The 23,615-nt window shown below is 36.4% G+C and overlaps 2 protein-coding genes across 2 annotated transcripts in view; both read right to left on the bottom strand.

Moving 5' to 3' along the window:
- LOC131950257 (uncharacterized) overlaps positions 1–23,615 on the bottom strand; it is an 83,415-nt gene that overhangs the window by 34,653 nt on the left and 25,147 nt on the right. The gene's annotated exons all lie outside the window — the stretch shown is intronic.
- On the bottom strand, positions 13,519–17,428 carry LOC131950262 (uncharacterized). The gene is made up of 6 exons (XM_059312341.1): positions 17,338–17,428; positions 16,136–16,259; positions 14,514–14,641; positions 14,149–14,287; positions 13,814–13,938; positions 13,519–13,627 (listed from the first exon to the last, which is right to left on the bottom strand). Exons 1-6 carry the CDS (start codon positions 17,381–17,383, stop codon positions 13,569–13,571), a joined length of 621 nt encoding a protein of 206 aa, XP_059168324.1. The 5' UTR covers positions 17,384–17,428; the 3' UTR covers positions 13,519–13,568.

The raw sequence follows: 23,615 nt of genomic DNA on the forward strand, positions 1-23,615 counted from the left end.
GTTTTAATCCACAGTTTTTCCCCAGCCTATGGTAGAACAACAACATGCTAACTCATTGAAGTCAATATTTGATAGTTGTGGACGAAATGGTCACCTTAGCGTTTCTTTAATCAACAGGCAAACCATGCCATGAGTGATCATTATCAGATAAAATTGTCATGATTCAGGTCATTATAAAGTATGAGCCATTTTGGCTAATACTTTATAGAGTAATAAAAAAATATACGGCCACCAGTTACATAGCCTTGTCTCAAACCTGTCACTAAAAGACGTCACAAAATCTCCCACCAAAAGATATAAAAAAAACACAAGTTGTCACCAAAAAACATCACAAAATATCCTAATGTAAGCCCTGCAAGGGGAGGGGGGATACCTAAAATCTACCCTTCTAGGCTTATCTAACTAACAGTAGCGTACGCAGGGGGGAGCAGGGGGAGCAGCCGCTCCCCCTCTGGCCATTTTCAGCAAAGTGGCGCCTTTTTGGAAACTTTTTAAACTCAAAGTTTTAAACAATGATATTTGTTAAAAAAATATTTTTGGTCGGCACATCGATGTAAATCACAAGATTTCTTTTCATGCAGCAATTAAGCATTATTGTACTAGTCTAGTAGTGTCTACGTTTACAACACGTATTAACAGCTACATCAGCTTGCCATTCTAAAAATAACCATTACGATGCATTGCAATGTTTAAAAAACCTCTACGGTAGTACCACTTGGCAAGAGGGGTGTTGAGTTTAAGGCAACTGTATAATGTATTTGCTTACGAATAATTGAATTAGAAAATGTTATACATAAAACTTCACACATAATTACTTTATATATACAGTTTGAATCGTGTGATTAATTTTTAAAAAATTACAATACAGAAACAAATACAACTGATGTGGCACCTCTATTTAAATTTACTTATGAGCAAACTACGTAGTGGTGGGGAAATTTTGACAAGGTCAACAATGTCATCACGATGAAGTAGTAGTATTCTTACAGTTTGGGCGATAGTGATTATGATTACAAATTATATGAAACAATTACAACCCCACCCTCTCCCATGGACCCTTCTGTAAAAAAATATTGTCATAATACCACAGCTACTTATTTAAATCTATTTCTGTAATATATATTTGTGTAATATATATTTGTGTAATATATATGTATGTTTAGAACAGTTATCTAAAAACTGACGCTATGTTCACTCTGAGTTGGTGTAGAGCGACATTAATGTCACACCTAGGTATACGCTGGGTTGGATAATTGACCTAAAGTGAACGGACAGTGATGAATGAAGTTGAACCCCCCCCCCTAAACCCACCCTGAACTGATCTGTTAAGTACATGTAGAAAAACGCGTAATGATGTACCAACGTACCATGCCGCCAGAAATTTAGCTTTTAAACGTAAAACTCTGTGAATATTGTTTTTGCAATAACCAGTAAAAAGGTGTGTGATCAATACAGTGATCTAACTCATACCTATCACTATGTTAAAAAATGATCTTTAAAGTACACAAAGAAGCAGTAGTTAATTAAAATAAACCGGGAGTGATCTCCCCTAAACTTTCTCGAATATTCATATTTAAAATAACAGGGGATGGGAACTCGGGCTTTAGACATGATTTTTAATCAATTTTAAATACTTAAAGTTTTAAAAATAGAATAAAATCTCGTAGACAAATTAATTGCACACCAAGTGAACGCCAAATAAAAAAGCGCATAATAGTGCGCAATATTATTAGTACTTTTAAAATTTACAATAGTTTTTTGAGAAATCGGAAGTAGCGTAAATCACTACTTCCGGTCAACGGAAATTACTCAAAATTTAACAGAAGGTAGAGAAATAGATCTTTTACTTACGTGTGAAATTTCATTTATCTATCTGAAATAGTACTCAAGTTATAGGCTTTTGAAAAATTCAAAGTAGGAAAAGTACCACTTCCGGTTATCGGAAATCGCTCAAAAGTTGATACGGATCTACGATTTTGATAAAATACTTATATATGAAATTTCATCAACCTAGCTGTAACGGTACTCAAGTAATCGTGTTTACACACGGACACACACACAGACAGACAGACACACAGACACACAGACATACGGACAAGATTGCAAAATTATGTTTTTCCGTATCAGTGAGGTGTAAAACGTCGAGATTTGTAAAAATCTCTATTTTTTTTGCACGATTACTTCGTATATACGAGAAAGTAAATATATGATCTGAACTAAAAGACCAATTTCTAGTTAAATGCAGGATGTTATTCCGAATGTTTTTCTATTATCTTCTTCTTCTTGTTTGGGGTTTAAAGTCCGCTTTCAAACTTACGATTTTACGAAAAGCGTGGTTTTATACCAATTCTGAATTTAAAAACTGTTATTATGCTGTAATACTTTAGCATTTATGATGACGATATATTAAATTTTGATTATAGACAAAAATATTTTGTAAACACGAATAGTGTTAAGCAATTTCATTATATACTAAAGTAATTATTTAATTTGTTGTGACATTTATAATTAAATGTGTAGATATATACATATTTATAGTAAGAGAGTGATAATTTCCCCTATTTCACTTGTCTTAATAATTTCCCAGGAATTATTATGTAAGAAATTTTTTTTACAAGAATTACAAAACAGATTATGGTACGTTCATTGTTTTTGGTTGTAGTGTGTGAATATATTTATATATTATTTTTTGTTTAGATTGATACAATTTTTGTTTTGTCGGCCTACATTGTGTGTGTTTTCTTATTTCTTCAGAGTGCTACTTTCAATTTATTTTACATCATAGCGAAGTAATGACATACAGCTAGTTATATATATATATATATATATATATATATATATATATATATATATATATATATATATATATATATATATATATATATATAATACACGTATATAGAACGTGTTAAAAATTCGGCGCCTTTTTTTGCTCTTTTCGCTCCCCCTACAACGAAAACCTGGATACGCCTCTGGCTCAGGTCTGGATGGTATATTAATTATTTAGCTATATATATAAATTTAAATATTAATATAAATATATATATATATATATATATATATATATATATATATATATATATATATATATATATATATATATATATATATATATATATATATATATATACGAGTTTGTGTGTGTGTCTGCCACAGTCCGGAAACGATTTAATAATTGACTCCGGAAACGATTTAATAATTGACTTACTTGACTTTGACTTCGTCCTCTTTGCTCCTTATGGAGCATAGGGCCTCCACCATTTCCTTCCATTTCTTCCTATCCTCGGCTATTAATTTTGACATCTCCCAAGACATCCCTATTGGCTTCAGTTCTTCAAGAAGACTCCGCCTCCAGGTCTGTCTTTGGCGCCCTCTCTTCCGCTTTCCCTGGGGGTTCCACTCAAGCGCTTGGCATGTAACATTTGTGTGAGCCTTTCGCAGTGTTTGACCCACCCAGCGCCACTTCCTCCTTCTTATTTGCACACCTATAGGCTCCTGCCTAGCTTTCCTCCATAGTTCCAAGTTCGGCACTTTGTCCTGCCATCTCAGTTTCAGTATCTGTCTAAGGCATCTATTCATGAAGGTCTGTATCTTTGCTGTGCTTGCCTTGGAGACTCTCCATGTCTCTGCTCCATACAGCAGAACTGCCTTGACATTAGAGTTAAATATCCTAAATTTTGTGGTAATGGAGATGGTCGAACATTTCCATATGGGTCGCAGGACTGTGAAAGCGCAGCGGGCTTTATTAACTCTAGCGCGTATGTCCTCCTCTGTGCCTCCCGTTTTGCTGATCTTGCTGCCAAGGTAGACAAACTCTTGCACATCATTTACCTGTCTTCCGTCTATTGACACTGGAGCCTCCTGTTTATTGTTAATTCTCATCATTTCCGTCTTTTCTTTGTTGATCTTCAGACCTACGCGCTGCGAGATGGCTCCTAATGCATCAACTTTTTCTTGCATGTCCTGTAGCCTGTGCGAGAGTAAGGCAAGATCATCTGCAAACTCCAGATCTTCTAGTTTCCCCGTGAGTGTCCACTGAATACCTTTTCCAGAACTGGCATAGGCTGTGCGTGTCACCCATTCGAGAACCACCAAGAAGAGGAGGGGCGACAGCAGACATCCTTGTCTCACACCTGTGTTGACCTGGAACTCTTTAGACAGTTTCCCTTCATGGCTAACTTGGCATGAAAATCCATTGTAAAGTTGCTGGATTATTTCCACTAACTTAGCAGGTACACCATAGTGTCTCAACAGATTCCATATTGTTTGCCTATCCACACTATCAAAGGCCTTCTCAAAGTCAACAAAGCAGATGTAAAGCGGGGCCTGCCATTCTATCGTCTGTTCTACAATAATTCTAAGAGTCGCTATCTGATCTGTACAAGATCTTTCCTTCCTGAACCCTGCTTGTTCCTCTCTTAGCTTAAGGTCAACCGCCTCTTTCATTCTGTCCAAAATAACTCTGGTAAGAACTTTACTTGGTATGGACAACAAAGTAATGCCCCTCCATTTTCCACACTGAGATAAGTCACCGTTCTTAGGCAACTTCACAAGGAGGCCCCTCTTCCAATCGGTTGGGATCTGTCCTGTGTTCCAGACTAAGTTAAGTAATTTATGAAGTCGATTTACTACTTCTTCCCCAACTTGTTTTAATGCCTCTGCTGGGATATTATCTGGTCCTGCTGCCTTGCCACTCTTCAAACTATTTAAGGCGTTGAGAATTTCCTGTCTGGTGATTTCCTCGGTATTGATGTTAAGGGGTTCCCCTGGCTCCAGGTCTGGTGGATCTTGAGGTGCTGGACCGTTTAGTAATTCCTGGAAGTGCTCTCTCCATCGTGCCAATTGTTCCTCAATTGACGTTAGAAGTTTACCATTTTTGCTCCTCACTGGCCTGTTGGGATTGGTTTTCCTCCCACTCAGAGCTCTGGTTGTTGCATAGAGCGTCTTGAGATCTCCCTTACTGGCAGCTGTTTCGGCCTGCTCTGCCATTTCATTTATAAACAATCTCTTGTCATTTCTTAGTTTCCTTTTCACCTTTTTATCCTTTTCGTTATATCGAGCGGCTGCTGCTTGTTTTTGCTGCCGTGTTTTTGCTTGATTTAGTTCGCTCTTTAGGCTTTTTCTTTCTTCCACCTTCTGCCATGTATCATCTGTGATCCAGGGCTTCCTGTTTGGCGCTCTGCCTCCTAGAGCCTCTTCGCAGGCTTCAATAGTGGCTTGCTTAAATATTTCCCAGGTGTGTTCAACTGAATCAAGATCTTTCTCTTCTGTCTGTAGAGCTTCAAACCGATTCTTTAGGGTGACCTGAAAATTTGTCCTGTTGTCTTGCGTCTTAAGTTTACTTACATCAAATCTTCTTCGTGGATCAATTTCATGTTGCCTCTTCTTTGCCTTTAGCTTCATCTTCAGTTTAGCAACAACCAGGTGGTGGTCGGATCCTATGTCTGCTCCTCGCTTTACTCTCACATCCCGCAGTGAGGCCCTCCAACGACGCCTTACCGCGACATGATCAATCTGGTTTTCGGTATGATGATCTTGTGATATCCAGGTGGCTTTATGACACCTTCGGTGGGTGAAAAGTGTACCGCCGATAGTAAGCTCATTTGAGGCACAAAAGTCTGCGAAGAGTTCACCATTTTCATTCATTTCCCCTAGGCCATTGGTTCCCATCTCCATTTCCCTGCCTCTGTTGTCTTTGCCTACTTTGGCATTTAAATCACCCATGAGGATCAGCATGTCGCGCTTGGGTACCTTATCAACCACCGACTGAAGCTCTTCGTAGAAACGGTCTTTTTCTTCCTCGTCTGCGTTGTTCGTAGGAGCGTAGCACATGATAATGGAGGTCTTTTGAAACCTGGATTCAAATCTAGCTTTAATTATTCGATCAGATACAGGTTCCCATTCCATCAGGCTTTTTGTTGCCTCCTTTGTCAATAGCAAGGCTACGCCTGCCTCTCGTGGGTCGTCCTCATTTTCTTTTCCCGAATATAACAGTGTTTCTCCCGTCTGGAATTTTGTCTCTCCAAAGGTGTTCCATCTTGTTTCGCACAGGCCAAGCACTGTAAGATGATACTGTTGCATTTCTTTCACTGCCTGTGCACACTTCCCTGCTTCCCATAGTGTTCTGACGTTCCATGTTCCTATGAGGATAGGTTTCTTTTGCGACAGTAGTTTTGGGGCTGTGGATTTAGTTTTCCTCGGTTGAAGAAGGGGGGTCGGCTCTGTAGCTTCCTTACGGATTTGGCTGCATTGCGTCATACTTCTCCTAAGTGGAGCCCTGATTCTCCCGAGGACTGGATTTGTTTCGGATTTGGCTTCGGTTTCTGTAACTGTCTTTTGTTTTATGTGGACGAGTAGTTAGCCCATCGCGCAACCCCCAACCTGGAGGACCAGGGCACATCGTTTGGTCTGGCCCCTACCCACGCAGATCTGTCCGACTTGGTTAGACCTGCCAGGAGCACTAGGCTCCCGCCGGCATAGCTCTGGGGGTCGCTGGGGCACACAAGCCATCCCACCACTTCAAGGCGGTGTGCCATCAGGATGGGATTTAATAATTACGGTGTATGATTTTCTTTCCCTAAAAGTTTACTCGACGCCAATTAAATCACACTTTAGATACGTCATCTTTTTAAATAAAGCGGGAGGGAGCTCCCCTAAAGTTTCTCCAATGTTCTAATATAACACTAAGTTGGAAGACAACTGCAGTGTAATCGGGACATGGACATGTTTTTAAAATCATTTTTTTTTCCATTTTTAAATAGAATAGAATCGCGAAAAAAATTAATTGCGCACCAAATAAACAGCAAACAATGTGTGTAAATAAGTGCAGAACATTAGGACTTAATCAAGAAAACCTTGATTAATTTTCAAAGAGTTAATACAAAATCAAATTAATTTTTTTTTAAATTGTCACAATACATTGCAGACGAGTCTAGACCTATGTGAAAAGAGTTCGAAGTTTTGCTCGCAAGTTTCCTTTCGTAACCTACATAGTAAAAACCAAACAAGTTAAAAATAAAATTTAAGCGTTTATTTATTTTTTGAGAAATCAGAAATAGCGTATAATACTACTTCCGTTCACCGAGAATGAAAAACAATTTTATTTTAAATCTCCACTTTCGCTGAGCGGAAATTGAAATCAGAAATAGCGTATAATACTACCTCCATTCGCCGAGAATTACTCAAAACTAGAATTGAGTTATAGGTTAAATTTCGTTTCTCTTACTGAAACAGTATTCAAGTTATAGACTTTTGAAAAACAAAAAACAAAAATTTAAATCTCCTCTTTCGCTTAGCGGAAATTGTTAAATAGTTGATACAGAACAGCAAATTTGATATAATACTTTGAAACATCCAGGCGAGTAGAAATCAAACTAGCTGGTTGGAAAAAAAATTGATAAATCTAAAATCTTGGGAACCCCTGACACGCTGGCTTTATGTGATAAAGTCTCTCCAGTAATCTCTCACAGACTGCTGTAGCTGAAAGGTTTTCAGATGATAAATAATGATCAGTGGTTCTTAACCTGGGTTAGATCGAACTCCAGGGGTTTGGTGAATGAGTTTTAGGAGTTTGTCGGGGGTCAAAACACAAAACTGACTCATATGATTCACGATCAGATTTCGAAAGTGCGAACGATAGAACTATTAATAGAGTTCGATGAATTTAGCATATGGATGTGATGGAGTTTGGTACTTTCAGAAGGGTTGAGAACCTCTGCTAAAAATCTATAAAATTACGACCTGTACGGTGCAACCAAGTTAATTTTATTTTTCAACACCGTGATTTTTTACCTTATCCCTAGCTCTAATAACCTTTATCTGTCTTTACTAGCACAAATCTATATATTCTCTTATATAATCTTAATATGATATAGCTAACACTGGCTACCTTTAATACCCTAATTGGTGTAGCTAGAGCTGGCTACGGCTACTCTAATCTTTGATGTAGTGGAAACTGATTGATCTAATATCATGTGCGGTTCAGTTTGCACTGGCTTGGTCTTAGGATTAGGGCAAGGATCAAAATAGGGATAGGTATGGGCGAGGGTTTCAAGTTAACGCTGAGGTTCAAGTTAAGGTTCAGTTAAGGGTATAAGGTTAGGTTTAAGTTAAAGTTTAGGCTTTGGTTGACTAGAGTTCAGGTTAGGGTTCAGTTGCGGGTTTAGGTTAAAAGTTGAGGTTTAGGTTAATGTTTGGTTACCAGTTCAGGTTACAGTTCCTATTAGGGTTCAGGTTCTTGCCGAGGTACGGTTTCGAGTACTGGTTCTTGTTCAGTTTGTTGTTGGTGTTGATGTTGGTGTTGATGTTGGTGTTGGTGTTGAGGTTGAAGTTAAGGTTGAAGATTAAGGTAAAGTCAAATTTATGGTAAGTGAATGTCAATATCAATGCCAATGACAATGCCAATGTATAGTTTTAGGTTTAGGTTTAGGTTAAGGTTAAGGTTAAGGTTAAGGTTAAGGTTAAGGTTAAGGTTAAGGTTAAGGTTAAGGTTAAGGTTAAGGTTAAGGTTAAGGTTAAGGTTAAGGTTAAGGTTAAGGTTAAGGTTAAGGTTAAGGTTAAGGTTAAGGTTAAGGTTAAGGTTAAGGTTAAGGTTAAGGTTAAGGTTAAGGTTAAGGTTAAGGTTAAGGTTAAGGTTAAGGTTAAGGTTAAGGTTAAGGTTAAGGTTAAGGTTAAGGTTAAGGTTAAGGTTAAGGTTAAGGTTAAGGTTAAGGTTAAGGTTAAGGTTAAGGTTAAGGTTAAGGTTAAGGTTAAGGTTAAGGTTAAGGTTAAGGTTAAGGTTAAGGTTAAGGTTAAGGTTAAGGTTAAGGTTAAGGTTAAGGTTAAGGTTAAGGTTAAGGTTAAGGTTAAGGTTAAGGTTAAGGTTAAGGTTAAGGTTAAGGTTAAGGTTAAGGTTAAGGTTAAGGTTAAGGTTAAGGTTAAGGTTAAGGTTAAGGTTAAGGTTAAGGTTAAGGTTAAGGTTAAGGTTAAGGTTAAGGTTAAGGTTAAGGTTAAGGTTAAGGTTAAGGTTAAGGTTAAGGTTAAGGTTAAGGTTAAGGTTAAGGTTAAGGTTAAGGTTAAGGTTAAGGTTAAGGTTAAGTTAAGGTTAAGGCTAAGGCTAAGGTTAAGGTTAAGGTTAAGGTTAAGGTTAAGGTTAAGGTTAAGGTTAAGGTTAAGGTTAAGGTTAAGGTTAAGGTTAAGGTTAAGGTTAAGGTTAAGGTTAAGGTTAAGGTTAAGGTTAAGGTTAAGGTTAAGGTTAAGGTTAAGGTTAAGGTTAAGGTTAAGGTTAAGGTTAAGGTTAAGGTTAAGGTTAAGGTTAAGGTTAAGGTTAAGGTTAAGGTTAAGGTTAAGGTTAAGGTTAAGGTTAAGGTTAAGGTTAAAGTTTAGGTTAAGGTTAAGGTTAAGGTTAAGGTTTAGGTTTAGGTTTAGGTTAAGGTTAAGGTTTAGGTTTAGGTTTAGGTTTAGGTTTAGGTTTAGGTTTAGGTTTAGGTTTAGGTTTAGGTTTAGGTTGAGGTTGAGGTTGAGGTTGAGGTTGAGGTTGAGGTTGAGGTTTAGGTTTAGGTTTAGGTTTAGGTTTAGGTTTAGGTTTAGGTTTAGGTTTAGGTTTAGGTTTAGGTTTAGGTTTAGGTTTAGGTTTAGGTTTAGGTTTAGGTTTAGGTTTAGGTTTAGGTTTAGGTTTAGGTTTAGGTTTAGGTTTAGGTTGAGGTTGAGGTTGAGGTTGAGGTTGAGGTTGAGGTTGAGGTTGAGGTTGAGGTTGAGGTTGAGGTTGAGGTTGAGGTTTAGGTTTAGGTTTAGGTTTAGGTTTAGGTTTAGGTTTAGGTTTAGGTTTAGGTTTAGGTTTAGGTTTAGGTTTAGGTTTAGGTTTAGGTTTAGGTTTAGGTTTAGGTTTAGGTTTAGGTTTAGGTTTAGGTTTAGGTTTAGGTTTAGGTTTAGGTTTAGGTTTAGGTTTAGGTTTAGGTTTAGGTTTAGGTTTAGGTTTAGGTTTAGGTTTAGGTTTAGGTTTAGGTTTAGGTTTAGGTTTAGGTTTAGGTTTAGGTTTAGGTTTAGGTTTAGGTTTAGGTTTAGGTTTAGGTTTAGGTTTAGGTTTAGGTTTAGGTTTAGGTTTAGGTTTAGGTTTAGGTTTAGGTTTAGGTTTAGGTTTAGGTTTAGGTTTAGGTTTAGGTTTAGGTTTAGGTTTAGGTTTAGGTTTGGCTTAAGTTTAAGTTAAGGTTTAGATTAGGTTTAGGTTCAGGTTCCAAGTGTTATTGATAAAGATCTTGAGAATCTCTGACAAGTAGGTGGATCTGGGCTGTGTGGCCTCACCATTCACCCCCCCCCCCCCCCCACACACACACTGCTATAGATTATACAGTTTTAAGCATCCACATCATATATGCTAATTCATCGAATTCTATTAATAATTCTATCGTTCGCACTGACGAAATCAGATCATGAAGCATATGAGTCGGTTGTGCATTTTGACCTCCGTCGAACCCATGAAACTAGTTCAGCTAATCCCTGGAGTTCGATCTAACCCAGGTTAAGAACCACTGATCAATAGCTTTAATGATGTGGATATCTGAAAACGTTTTCAGCTACAGCTGTCTGTGAGAGATTACTGGAGAGACTTCATCACCTAAAGCCAGCGTGTCAGGGGTTCCCAAGATTTTAGAAAATACATTTATCAATTTTATTACAACTAGCTACTTTGTTTTCTACTCGCCTTGATGTTTGGAACGGACAGCTAAATTTTTACTGGTCAGCGTCACAACCGACCAGTACACCTGCTTCGTATGCTACAGGCTATCCTTATTCATAATATACGATTATATTAATATTTAACAAGAATAATATAACATTTTACAATAAAATATTTACATTAAGGTACGTAAACTGCCCGTTCGACTATGACATAATTAAACATCCTAGTTCTATATTTGACCAAATATTTATATAATAATTAGTGTAAAATTGTTCAGAAAAATTAAATGTTATTTTTGGCACCCCTCGGGCGTTGCAGACTTGAGACTGCCCCCGGTGGGGGTCCCTAATGCAGCGAGACTGATGATTCAAGTGGTACACCTATCCTCCTGTGCAGCAAAACAATTAAGCGGCCCCCATGTGCTAAGATAGCCCCTGGGGATCTAGTGACGCTTGACTACATATTTTCGTAGGAAGCCGTCACTCCAATATTTTTTAAACAAATATTAGGCCTATGACAGAAACCTTTGCGTGAGTGTACTCAAAAACTTCCCAACTTGTCAAAGCGAAAGTATGAAGGATGTAGTAATGGATAAAAGACAGACACACGGTGTTCACATGAACAGCTATATGTATCCAGCTCAGGCGGAGGAAACCCTCCTGATGTAAGGGACATCCAGAAATGACTTCATGCTTTTTTAATGACTCACAAAAGACCAGACACTCACTCCTTAATGAAGTCATTTATTAATTGATTATAAATGTTCAATTAATTCATGTACTAATAATATAAACAAGTTAATAAAAAGTCTAGTGACAATTTAAGCGCAATTTCCTTATGTTATCCATAACAATTTTAAATCGAGATAAATCATATATTCAGCAACGGAAATAGTTTTATTTTAACGAGTAGCCTACAGGATGCTCAGTTTTAAAAAAAAGACAACTATATAAACCTATATCAACGAGTAGGCCTACACGATGCTCAGTTTTAAAAAGTAGTAAATATTTCTTAATTAATTTTTTGTGACCGAACAAAAGGATATTTTTGAAAACTTTCTTTGGCAATATTGTTCTAAATTATAGCAGGAATCGATTGGTAAATGTTTCAAGTCGCTAAATGGTCTGGTTGCCGAGATATGGGCAAAAAACTGCATGTTTTTGAGGGGTTTTTTGGCTTTTCCGGGAAATCCAGGAAGGAATTCCGGGAATTTTTTTGGCCCACAATCATCCTCGGAACTTGCTTAACATATTTGCTTTGGAAATAGTCCTTGGTATTGCTTCGTTGAGGAGGAGATACGACTTAAAGCTGCGGACACACATCCATACATCCATACATCCATACATCCATCCAGAAATGACGCATTATTAAACGTAATTGCCAGTATGGAAATTGCGCTAAAAATAGTCTTGTCTTCCTTGTTTTATTAATAAGATTTGTCAAACTAACTGATAATATACTATTACATTAATATCCGCTAATTTATGACAGATAAAATGTGAGAAGTGGTGAATGTACAGCTAGAAAGTTCCCAAACGATTCATTTATCTATTAGATACTTGTAAGTCTAATAGCGGGAAGGGGGGAGGGGGGATTGAGAAAGGAACTTAAAAGGGACAAAAAAGCGCCGATGTGCATCTACCTTCAGCACCGAAGTTGGGATAGTCTCAAAACTTTTCTTAAAGCCTTATTGTAACACACTCAAGGGAGAGAATTCAAATTATTCACGTTAACTAAATAACTATAACATATTTTGTAAAACAAAAGTAAGTAAACATACATAAAACCTAAATTATTGTTATTATATTCTTTTTGATTATTTTTAAAATACAGTATTGTACTGAATATAAGTTCTACTTCTAGTTCTACATTAGTGTTTCGATCTTTCGGTAGTTTAAATATGTGGCATGTGACGTCAGTGTTGATTTCGTTCTTGCTACAAATATAAACACTTTTCCGGCTGCATAATTAAAACTGTGTTTCTACATTCGAATATATCTTTCTTTTTATTTTCTTTCTTTAAATAAAATTTAGTTTAAACATTTAAAACATCCAACATATTATTTTCAACAAAAGTCCGTAACTTTAACTTTTACATATATCATTGAAGCTACTCAACTCTTAGGCTCGAAACAACCGGACAGAGAGAGAGAGAAATGTGCGCACCACATGGGATTTTATATATATATATATATATATATATATATATATATATATATATATATATATATATATATATATAAAATATATATATATAAATGAATAAATAAATAAATATATATATATATATATATATATATATATATATATATATATATATATATATATATATATATATAAATGAATATATATATATATATATATATATATATATATATATAAAATCTATTATATATATATATATATATATATATATATATATATAAAATCTATTATATATATATATATATATATATGAGATTTTATATATATATATATATATATATATATATATATATATATATATATATATATATATATATATATATTTGTGTGTGTGTGTGTGTAATTTTGCATTTAACTAGCCATCCCGGCCAGGCCCTGCACTTGCCTCTGGGAAAAACTTTTCTGTAAAGGACCATGACTTGTGTGTTTATCAAGCAGCATATAGACGGTTTTGCTCGGGTTTTGTAAATATATTACGTTTTGAATATAATGTCTATAAATATATTATTAGAGCTACAACGAACTTGTGCTTTTTTGGTCCAGAACTGTTTTATATCATTCAATTTTACACTCATAAAAACATATTCATTTTTTTTACAATTACATTGATTTTAATGACAAGAACAATTTTGAAAAAAAAAAAAACGTATTTTGAATATTTATGACATTTAAAACATAGACTTTTACAATATACAGGATAAAATGTTCATCCTTGTAGTTTGGCTTGCGCAGACAGTAATGGAACTAGCATTTCAAATCTGTTAGCTGGAGAATAAATATAAGATTAAATTCAATAAATAATCTATTTAAAAAGTTAAACTTCAGAGCTATACAAACTTGTAAAAGTGGTCATGTTGGTTAAAAAAATAATTTAATTTTTTTACACAAATTAAAAATTAATACGTATTCTAAAAATAGTTTTCTAACAAGACTAATTCCTGGCCTACTTACTACAGTTTAACGATGTGAAGGTGCTTGCAGTTTTCGCTTCCCACCAACGGGCCACTAAAAATCCGTCTCGGCCACAGTATTGAACATTTTTGACGAGTATACAGAATTTGAGCGCATCCAGAAACCTAGGAGGGGAAAGTAAAAAGATTAACCAGTGATGTTAATTGGAACGACGTTCTGTAATATCTTTCGCTATTACAAAATATATTGGTAAGACAAAAAAAAAGGATTTCTATAGAACTTCCATGTTTTAACTTGCTTGTGCAGGTTAAGTTTCCTCTTTAATTAAACCTACATTAAATTAGCTCAAATGTATTTATCTAAAATTAAATTACTGGCATTTGATGGCTGGCGAACTACAATTTTGCTTATCTTTTGAACTGTAGTTTCTCATACAAGCTTTCAACTCAATTCGTGTCATATTGTCTAGCGTCTTGTTCTTGGCGCATTCCGACTCAGCAAAGGCAAAAAGATCTGAATTTGGAAATCAAATGGAGAAGAACGTGAATAATCTCGAATTAGTGTTTAAATTAAAATATTAAAAATCTTTTGCGAAGCTATTCAAATAAATTTGGTTGTAAAACCTGAATGAGTGATTTTTGTCGGACTTTAAAGATTTAATGTATTTGATGCTTGGGTGCTTTCGGTAACTGAGATATCTCAAGCATATTATGTCAAGAGAACAATAAAAATATTTTACCATCTTTGTTCTTTTTTGAGCACAGGAAAACACCCTGGTCGCTTTCACGCCCCTGCACATCTTTAAACGTCTTATCGTCGCATGTGTCCTTAGCTTTAGCATAGCAGGTGCTGAAGGCTTTTGCTTTCCTGGAATGTTTTATGTTAATTTGTATTCATTCATTTCTGTTTATAATTACTGTTATTGATTTCAAAATACCTAAACTGTTTGCACGCAATGATGGCCTGCCCTAATTGGATTTATGTTTAGCCTTCTTAACTTGCGCTAGTAAATAGTTTAGCGAAAATTCTAACAACATTCTGGGGAATAATATAGTAGAAGATAGAGAGAGAGCACACTGCTTAAGGTTTGTGGTCTGTGTCAGTGGCGTAGAAACGGGGGGGGGGGACCTTAGAGGGCCATGTGCACTGACCTTTTGGGAGATGGGGCGCCTAAAGGAGTAGAAAAAATTTAAAGAGCTCATTTTAAGCTGCAATATTGAATTATAAATAGCCATATTTAAGAAAACAACCAACTACAACGCTTATCATACTGACTTGACTTGTGTGTATATATTTAAAATTACCTAATAAAACTTTTTACTATATAATTAGTAGCTTGTGTGAAAAAGATGCGTGCTTCGTTGCATGTTTCATGCCAATCTCTCCCAAAGGGTTTGAAAATGCGTTTTAATTTTAAAGGTATACATAGGATATGCTCAGTGTTTCTTCCAGACTTTTTCTCCGGGGGGGGAGGGGGGGGCACTTGAAAATTTCGGGGGGGGGGGGGGGTTAGACTTTCTTCTGGGGCGGGGGGCGTACACTGTTAAAAGTATATATTTTCTATATAAATTATATAAATTTCATTTCATTCGGGGGGGGGGGGGGGGGGGGGCGCGGTAAAAAATTCCCCCCCCCCACCCGAAGAGATGCCTGGAAGAAAATCTGGATATGCTGTAACTAATATGCACCTATTACGAAATACCCTGTACATTTAAATTAGGCACACATTTTTGACCTTATCAATTCTAAAAATATTTTACCTCATCTATAAGGGGCAAAAGTTTTGCGCCGAGTAAAATGAGTCAAATGCCGATTTGACAGAAACATGAATTATGTTCCGTACTGGATATTACAAATTGACACGGAAACAAAAACACATAACCTTTAGACTCAGAACAGGCCACAACAGACTAAAACAGCACATGCATAAAAACTAAAAATTGGGTATGGCGAAATTTGCCCTTGTGGCATGGCCCCGCAGAATACAGAGTACGTCCTTCAAGACTGTTCCTTATATAGTCAGGCACGATCCAAACACTGGCCCCAATACACCACACTCAAGGAAAAACTATATGGGGCACCCGCAGATCTGGAGACCACAGTCCAATTCATACACGAAGTTGGACTTGTTGTTTAAATCCTCCACCATAAACTAAATTAAGAACGCAGAAGAAGAAGAAAGAGGAAGTACTATACTGAACAGTTATCATCAGTTGTCATATTTTAATTTTCTTTTTTTTTTATCTATCTACAAGAAAATTATGTTTATACAGCTAATGACACATAAATCAAGTCTCAACATTACAAATAAAATAAATTGAGAGAACACTAAAGTTGCGAAAATAAAAATGTGTCTCTTACTGACAAAACTGTTCATAGAATGCCTCGCCTTTCTCATAGAGCTTCTGGATAAAATCGTCAGTCCAAGGGTTGGTGCAGGCCTTGAGCTGATCACAGCTGTCACTTCTTTTGGTGTGTCGAAGTTCTATAACACAAGGGGGAGGGGAGGATAAACATTCAACAAGATAACATCAGTGGGGTAGATAGGTCTACATTTAATCAACTAGAACAAACGTGGCTTAGATCAAAGCATTGAATTAAAAATGTATTGAGTGGGTAGATAAAACGATAACATCAGTGGGGTAGATAGGTCTACATTTAATCAACTAAAACAAACGTGGTTTAGATCAAAGCATTGAACTAAAAATTTATTGAGTGGGTAGATAAAACGATAACATCAGTGGGGTAGATAGGTCTACATTTAATCAACTAAAACAAACGTGGTTTAGATCAAAGCATTGAACTAAAAATTTATTGAGTGGGTAGATAAAACGATAACATCAGTGGGGTAGATAGGTCTACATTTAATCAACTAAAACAAACGTGGCTTAGATCAAAGCATTGAACTAAAAATGTATTGAAAGGATAGATAAAATTACTGAAGCAGGACACATCGGCACGAGGGGGCGCCATGTGTGGATGGTAGAGTATACACAAAAGTCTCGAGTTCGAATCAGCTCTGATGGGGACCCAACTCCCGTTGGGGAAAGTAAAAGCGGCCCATCATAGTGCTGACCACTATTTCCTTTTATGTGCATGTCACTGAAACAGGTGAACTCTGCTTCACCTACTCAGTCGATCGTCATGTTCAAAAGGGAAAATAAGCGAGATAGATCCAACAAGAACCTACACGAGATAGATAAAATCATTTACCTAGTGCACATGATCAGACAAATCTATTCTACTAGTTAACAAGAGTGAGATGTTCTCTGATGGTTGAAGATTCGATTCTAGCATCGCTATATTCTTATGAAAGTAGATATGTTAAAAACGTATAGTCTCACATTTTCAACGAGAACGTAAACGAACTGTGATCCACGCTAGAAGCACGACGTGTTAACCCACTGTGTATCTGAGATTATTTCTAATTAACGAATTTTACTGAAGACTTTTAATAATAGAAAAATGTATACCCTAGCGTAAATGAAATAAAAAGTCATAAATCTGAATGTCATTACAAAAAGAACATTTTTTTAAACCAAAAGTTTTCACATGCTACTGACCTGCAGCGATGTAACAAAGAGATAAAACCAAGACGAGTTTGAACATTTTGGAAGTGTGAAGCAACGAAATCTGGCTAGTTGGCTAAACACTTTTGGTAAAGTGTCGCCGTAATGTACCAGATTATATAGGACGACAGCAGGTGTTAACCATTTCATGACCTTCAGTATTGTACAGCACGCGTTAACCTTTTAGGGACTATAACAGCAATCACATTTTAATTTTTTAAAATACATTTTCGTTTCTTTTTTCTTGAGCTCGTTGAGCTTGATATCCGTGCTTGATTTTTAAAATATTTAATGGGCCTTTCGAATACCTTAGGGACTATCCTTGTTGGCCTTCATTAAATAAAAGGGGGAAAGGATTTCATCCAAACGCATACGTTGGTATAGAGCAATCGGTATCATTTCATCAGTGTCATGTCATTGGTGTCATGTTATCAGTTTCAAGTCATCAGTGCCATATCATCTGTGTCATGTCATTAGTGTCATGTCATTAGTGTCATGTCATTAGTGTCATGTCATTAGTGTCATGTCATTGGTGTCATGTCAACAGTTTCATGTCATCGGGTCATTACCGACGTTCCCGTGAAAAAAACTAACATATTATATGGTCCACATTATATACTTGCTATCTCTTACTTCTGATTTTTTTAAAAACCCTGAAAAATGGTCCTCAACATGTTTTATCTTCTTGTGTTGTGTTATTCTCTTGTCAAATCTAATTAGTCACGGCATGATCAGTATTAATCTTTTGTAAATTATTAGAAATGTAATTAGCTGCCTCTTTAACTACAAACTGCTGACTGCCACGATGGAGCGGCTTTAAAGATTAGCTTCACGTTAAGCCCCCCCCCCCCTACATATTTATTATTTTGTGACGTGGCAAGTTGATAAGCGTATAGTTTAGAGAATGTTCTGGATTCTAAATAACGTCGGTTCAGTAATTTCGAGAACACGATTAAAAGATTAATACATGTTAAACCCGACTACATAGTATAGGGAGTAATATGTATTAGGTGGCGTTATAACGAATCAATACCACTAATTAAAAAGTATATATATATATATATATATATATATATATATATATATATATATATATATATATATATATATATGCATTTTGATTAAACAAAATGTAGTCTTCTTCTTCTTCGTTCTTATTTTTAGTGTTGGAAGGGATCCCCCTCTAACACAATTAAATATTACGTGTCCACTAGTTATGCGCCATATGGGCCGTTGACTCCGATTTCCGCCTGCTTTTCTTTTTGGATTTGCTTCCATAACCTTTGTCCAACCAAGAACAAATTACAAGGCAGCAGTAGTTTGATTTTTTAGTTGTCCACAGCTAACGAGCCTCATCTGCCCGAGGGTTCGAACTCGAGACTTTTCGGTTTAGCAACCATGAGCTCTACCGACTCGACCACGCCGACCCATAAAATGTAGTGATGTAGCAGTTATGCTAAAGAATAAGCAGTTCTAATTTCTTTGTCTTCCCCATCAAGCCTAACCTAATTTGCATGTCGCCAACGTTCTTGTGTACTTGGTTAAAATATCAAACCCAGCTAATAAACTTTCCCAGCTTTACCAGTTTGTCGGCGTTCCGTTCTCCCTACGATAAACTTAGGCCAACTTAGGCCAACTACATACGTGGCTGCTACACTGTATCCCATTCATGCCGTTGTCCGTAATTACAATATAATTGTAAAACATGCTTCGTCTTCGACAAGACCTGTTTAGTCTAGTCACATGCATTGTCAACCCTACAACTGCAGTCTACGCCACCACACTGTGTGTGGGTAGTGTAGATAGCTGATAATTATGTATTATTAGTGCTGCAACGAGCTTTTGCTTTGTTTAGTTCACTGTTTTGTAATCCGTTTGTTTGTGGTAGGCCTATTTAAGTGTGTTTACAACACTGAATTGTGTATATTAAATTTATTTTAGTAAGGTACTGCTTACATTTCAGTTTTATATCATTCCATGTTACACACATTAAAACAGATTCAATTTATTTATTTTTCCTTAAAAATGACTTTTAAAGACAAGAACACGTTACAAAAAAGTTTTGTGAAGATTAATGACGAATAAAACCAAAGACTATATCAATATGCCAGATCAGATGTTCAATGTTTTATTTTGGATGCCGTAGACAGTAATGGAACCATCATCTCAATGCTGCGACCTGGAGTGTAAGATAATAATAAATAAATAATACTACAAAAACAGTTTAACATCTAAGTTACGCCAACTTTAAAAGTAATCATTTAGTTTGTTTTAGATGATAATTTGGTGGTTTTTTTACACCAATCACAAAAATCAATAAGCTTGCCAACAAAACTTACGGGCTTTCCTGGCCTGGTTGCCACAACCCAGCTGCTCAAAGGACGGTCCAGTCGCCACATTCCACATGCGGCTGAGGAAACCTCCAACACTGCTGCCACAGCTTTCAGTAGCTTTGTTGATCACACACATGGACAGTGTATTAAACGATCTAGAAAGCAAAAGTTAGCATAAAATAACCAGTGACGAACGCTGCAACGATTTTTTCAATATATGTCTCTACTCCACAAAATATTAGTAGAATGAAATGTTTTATATAGAAATAGCATTATTTCATTTGTTAATGCGTTTAGCTTTTTTGTTTTAAATAAATCTACATCAAATAATATAAAATTGATCCACTTAATATAAAAACAATTACGGGCATAAGCTGTGGGCTGGATTATATTGATGAAACCTCTCGACAGATTTCCGGTAATTCGTCAAACAGTCTTCCTGAGCCTGTGTTCGTTCTTGCTTCTTATGCTTGTTCATGGCGCACTCAGAATCAGCCAAGGCATAAATATCTGAATTTTAAACAACCAATTTAAAATTTTCTCATATTTCGGAAATATTACTAGGCTGAAGATTATGAGTTAACAAACTACACTTTTAAAAATCTAGATTTTATCAAGGCTGAAGTATTAATGAATTTAATATGTTCGATTTAAAAAAAGAGGAATATAAAGAAACTCGCATTTTAAGAAATGCAGTTCAACAAGCTTTAAATGTGTGGATAAAAAAACTTGGCACTTAAAAATCTCTTTTATATGTTGTCGGCAGAATATTTTTTCACCGTTTTTGGTCTCGACTGAGCATAGGACATCAGCTAGGTTGATCTGGCCCCTCACGACATTCTTAAGAGCTTCATTTTCGCAGTTGTCCGCAGCTTCATGATAGCAGGAGCTGAAGGCTTTGGCTTTCCTAGAAAATTGTATATTAATTTGTACTGATATATTTTGTTCATATTACCTACTATTTTCAAAATACTCAAAAGTCTTACTTTTTTGTACACAATGATGATCTATACTTAAAAAATTAAATGTAGCTAAACATTCGCATAGCCCTAAAACTAACACGTTGAATATTGGAAACTAGATCTGCTACTATCAAATACTTTCAGTGCAATTTAAATTATAAACTTGGATTTATTTATGGTCTTGTTGACCGACGGAAGTAAATATTTTTAACAGGACACATTATTTCTAACAAAGATCTGGGGTATAATATGGTCGCAGATAGAGCAGATTATAATATCCTGAGGGTTTGTGTTCTGGATTGGAGCGTAAAATGTCCGTAGACCTACATAGACTATACTTGTGCCAATATGATAGAAGGATGAATTATGTGCCATACTTAATACTTTTAATCCTTTAAATAAAATTTAATGTACTATATATATATATATATATATATATATATATATATATATATATATATATATATATATATGTATATATATATATATGTATATATATATATATATATATATATATATATATATATATATATATATATATATATATATATATATATATATATATATATATATATATATATATATATATATATATATAAGGTGGCCGCTCTCTTTGCTGCTGGCAGACATTAAGAGAGAAGACATCCGCCCTCCATGCACAATACAACTATCATCATTAGTCAATAGTTAAGAGTTATCCATTTATGACGTTCACATCGGATGGTCCGAAAAATCGATTTTTTTGTGGACGTGTGTAGACTGGGGGGAGGGGGGGGTGGGGGGTCGGGTCAATGTTGAATCTAATATCAAAATACTAACATCTAAAAAATAAAAATAAAATTAATAACTACAAGCAGAAAGTATGAATTAAATCAGCAGTCCATCATGTCAGTCCTTCATGTTAGTCAATCATGTCAGTCCATCATGTCAGTCCATCATGTCAGTCCATCATGTCATGTCAGTCCATCATGTCAGTCCATGTCAGTCTATCATGTCAGTCCATCATGTCAGTCCATCATGTCTGTCCATCATGTCATGTCAGTCCATCATGTCAGTCCTTCATGTCATATCAGTCCATCATGTCAGTCCATCATGTTAGTCCATCATGTCAGTCCATCATGTCAGTCCATCATGTCAGTACATTATGTCATATCAGTCCATCATGTCAGTCCATCATGTCAGTCCATCATGTCAGTCCATCATGTCAGTCCATCATGTCAGTCCATCATGTCAGTCCATCATGTCAGTCCATCATGTCAGTCCATCATGTCAGTCCATCATATCAGTCCATCATGTCAGTCCATCATGTTAGTCCATCATGTCAGTCCATCATGTCAGTCCATCATGTCAGTACATTATGTCATATCAGTCCATCATGTCAGTCCATCATGTCAGTCCATCATGTCAGTCCATCATGTCAGTCCATCATGTCAGTCCATCATGTCAGTACATTATGTCATGTTAGTCCATCAGGTCAGTCCATCATGTTAGTCCATCATGTCTGTCCATCATATCATGTCAATCCATCATGTCAGTCCATCATGTCAGTCCATCATGTCAGTCCATCATGTCTGTCCATCATGTCATGTCAGTCCATCATGTCAGTCCTTCATGTCATATCAGTCCATCATGTCAGTCCATCATGTCAGTCCATCATGTCTGTCCATCATGTCATGTCAGTCCATCATGTCAGTCCTTCATGTCATATCAGTCCATCATGTTAGTCCATCATGTCAGTCCATCATGTCAGTCCATCATGTCAGTACATTATGTCATATCAGTCCATCATGTCAGTCCATCATGTCAGTCCATCATGTCAGTCCATCATGTCAGTCCATCATGTCAGTCCATCATGTCAGTCCATCATGTCAGTCCATCATGTCAGTCCATCATGTCAGTCCATCATATCAGTCCATCATGTCAGTCCATCATGTTAGTCCATCATGTCAGTCCATCATGTCAGTCCATCATGTCAGTCCATCATGTCAGTCCATCATGTCAGTCCATCATGTCAGTCCATCATGTCAGTCCACCATGTCAGTCCATCATATCAGTCCATCATGTCAGTCCATCATGTCAGTCCATCATGTCAGTACATTATGTCATATCAGTCCATCATGTCAGTCCATCATGTCAGTCCATCATGTCAGTCCATCATGTCAGTACATTATGTCATATCAGTCCATCATGTCAGTCCATCATGTCAGTCCATCATGTCAGTCCATCATGTCAGTCCATCATGTCAGTCCATCATGTCAGTACATTATGTCATGTTAGTCCATCAGGTCAGTCCATCATGTCAGTCCATCATGTCAGTCCATCATGTCAGTCCATCATGTCAGTCCATCATGTCAGTCCATCATGTCAGTACATTATGTCATGTTAGTCCATCAGGTCAGTCCATCATGTCAGTCCATCATGTCTGTCCATCATATCATGTCAGTCCATCATGTCAGTCCATCATGTCAGTACATTATGTCATGTTAGTCCATCAGGTCAGTCCATCATGTTAGTCCATCATGTCTGTCCATCATATCATGTTAGTCCATCAGGTCAGTCCATCATGTCAGTCCATCATGTCAGTCCATCATGTCAGTCCATCATGTCAGTCCATCATGTCAGTCCATCATGTCAGTCCATCATGTCAGTCCATCATGTCTGTCCATCATGTCAGTCCATCATGTCAGTCCATCATGTCCATCCATCATGTCAGTCCATCATGTCAGTCCATCATGTCAGTCCATCATGTCAGTCCATCATGTCAGTCCATCATGTCCATCCATCATGTCAGTCCATCATATCAGTCCATCATGTCAGTCCATCATGTCAGTCCATCATGTCAGTCCATCATGTCAGTCCATCATGTCATTACATCATGTCAGTCCATCATGTCATATCAGTCCATCATGTCAGTCCATCATGTCAGTCCTTCATGTCAGTCCATCATGTCAGTCCATCATGTCAGTCCATCATGTCA

The sequence above is a fragment of the Physella acuta genome, unplaced genomic scaffold, assembly GCF_028476545.2.
Source record: "Physella acuta isolate Inbredline_101_S28 unplaced genomic scaffold, ASM2847654v3 ptg000748l, whole genome shotgun sequence".
In the NCBI taxonomy this organism is placed as follows: Eukaryota; Metazoa; Mollusca; class Gastropoda; family Physidae; genus Physella; species Physella acuta.

Excerpts from the sequence above, each read along its gene's own strand:
- LOC131950262 (XM_059312341.1), bottom strand. The coding sequence starts at position 17,383 with ATGTTCAAACTCGTCTTGGTTTTATCTCTTTGTTACATCGCTGCAG. Across the intron at positions 14,642-16,135 it reads TTCTATGAACAGTTTTGTCA|GAAAGCAAAAGCCTTCAGCA; the intron begins GTAAGAGACACA and ends AAAACATTCCAG. Across the intron at positions 13,628-13,813 it reads CTTCACATCGTTAAACTGTA|CTAACAGATTTGAAATGCTA; the intron begins GTAAGTAGGCCA and ends TTTATTCTCCAG.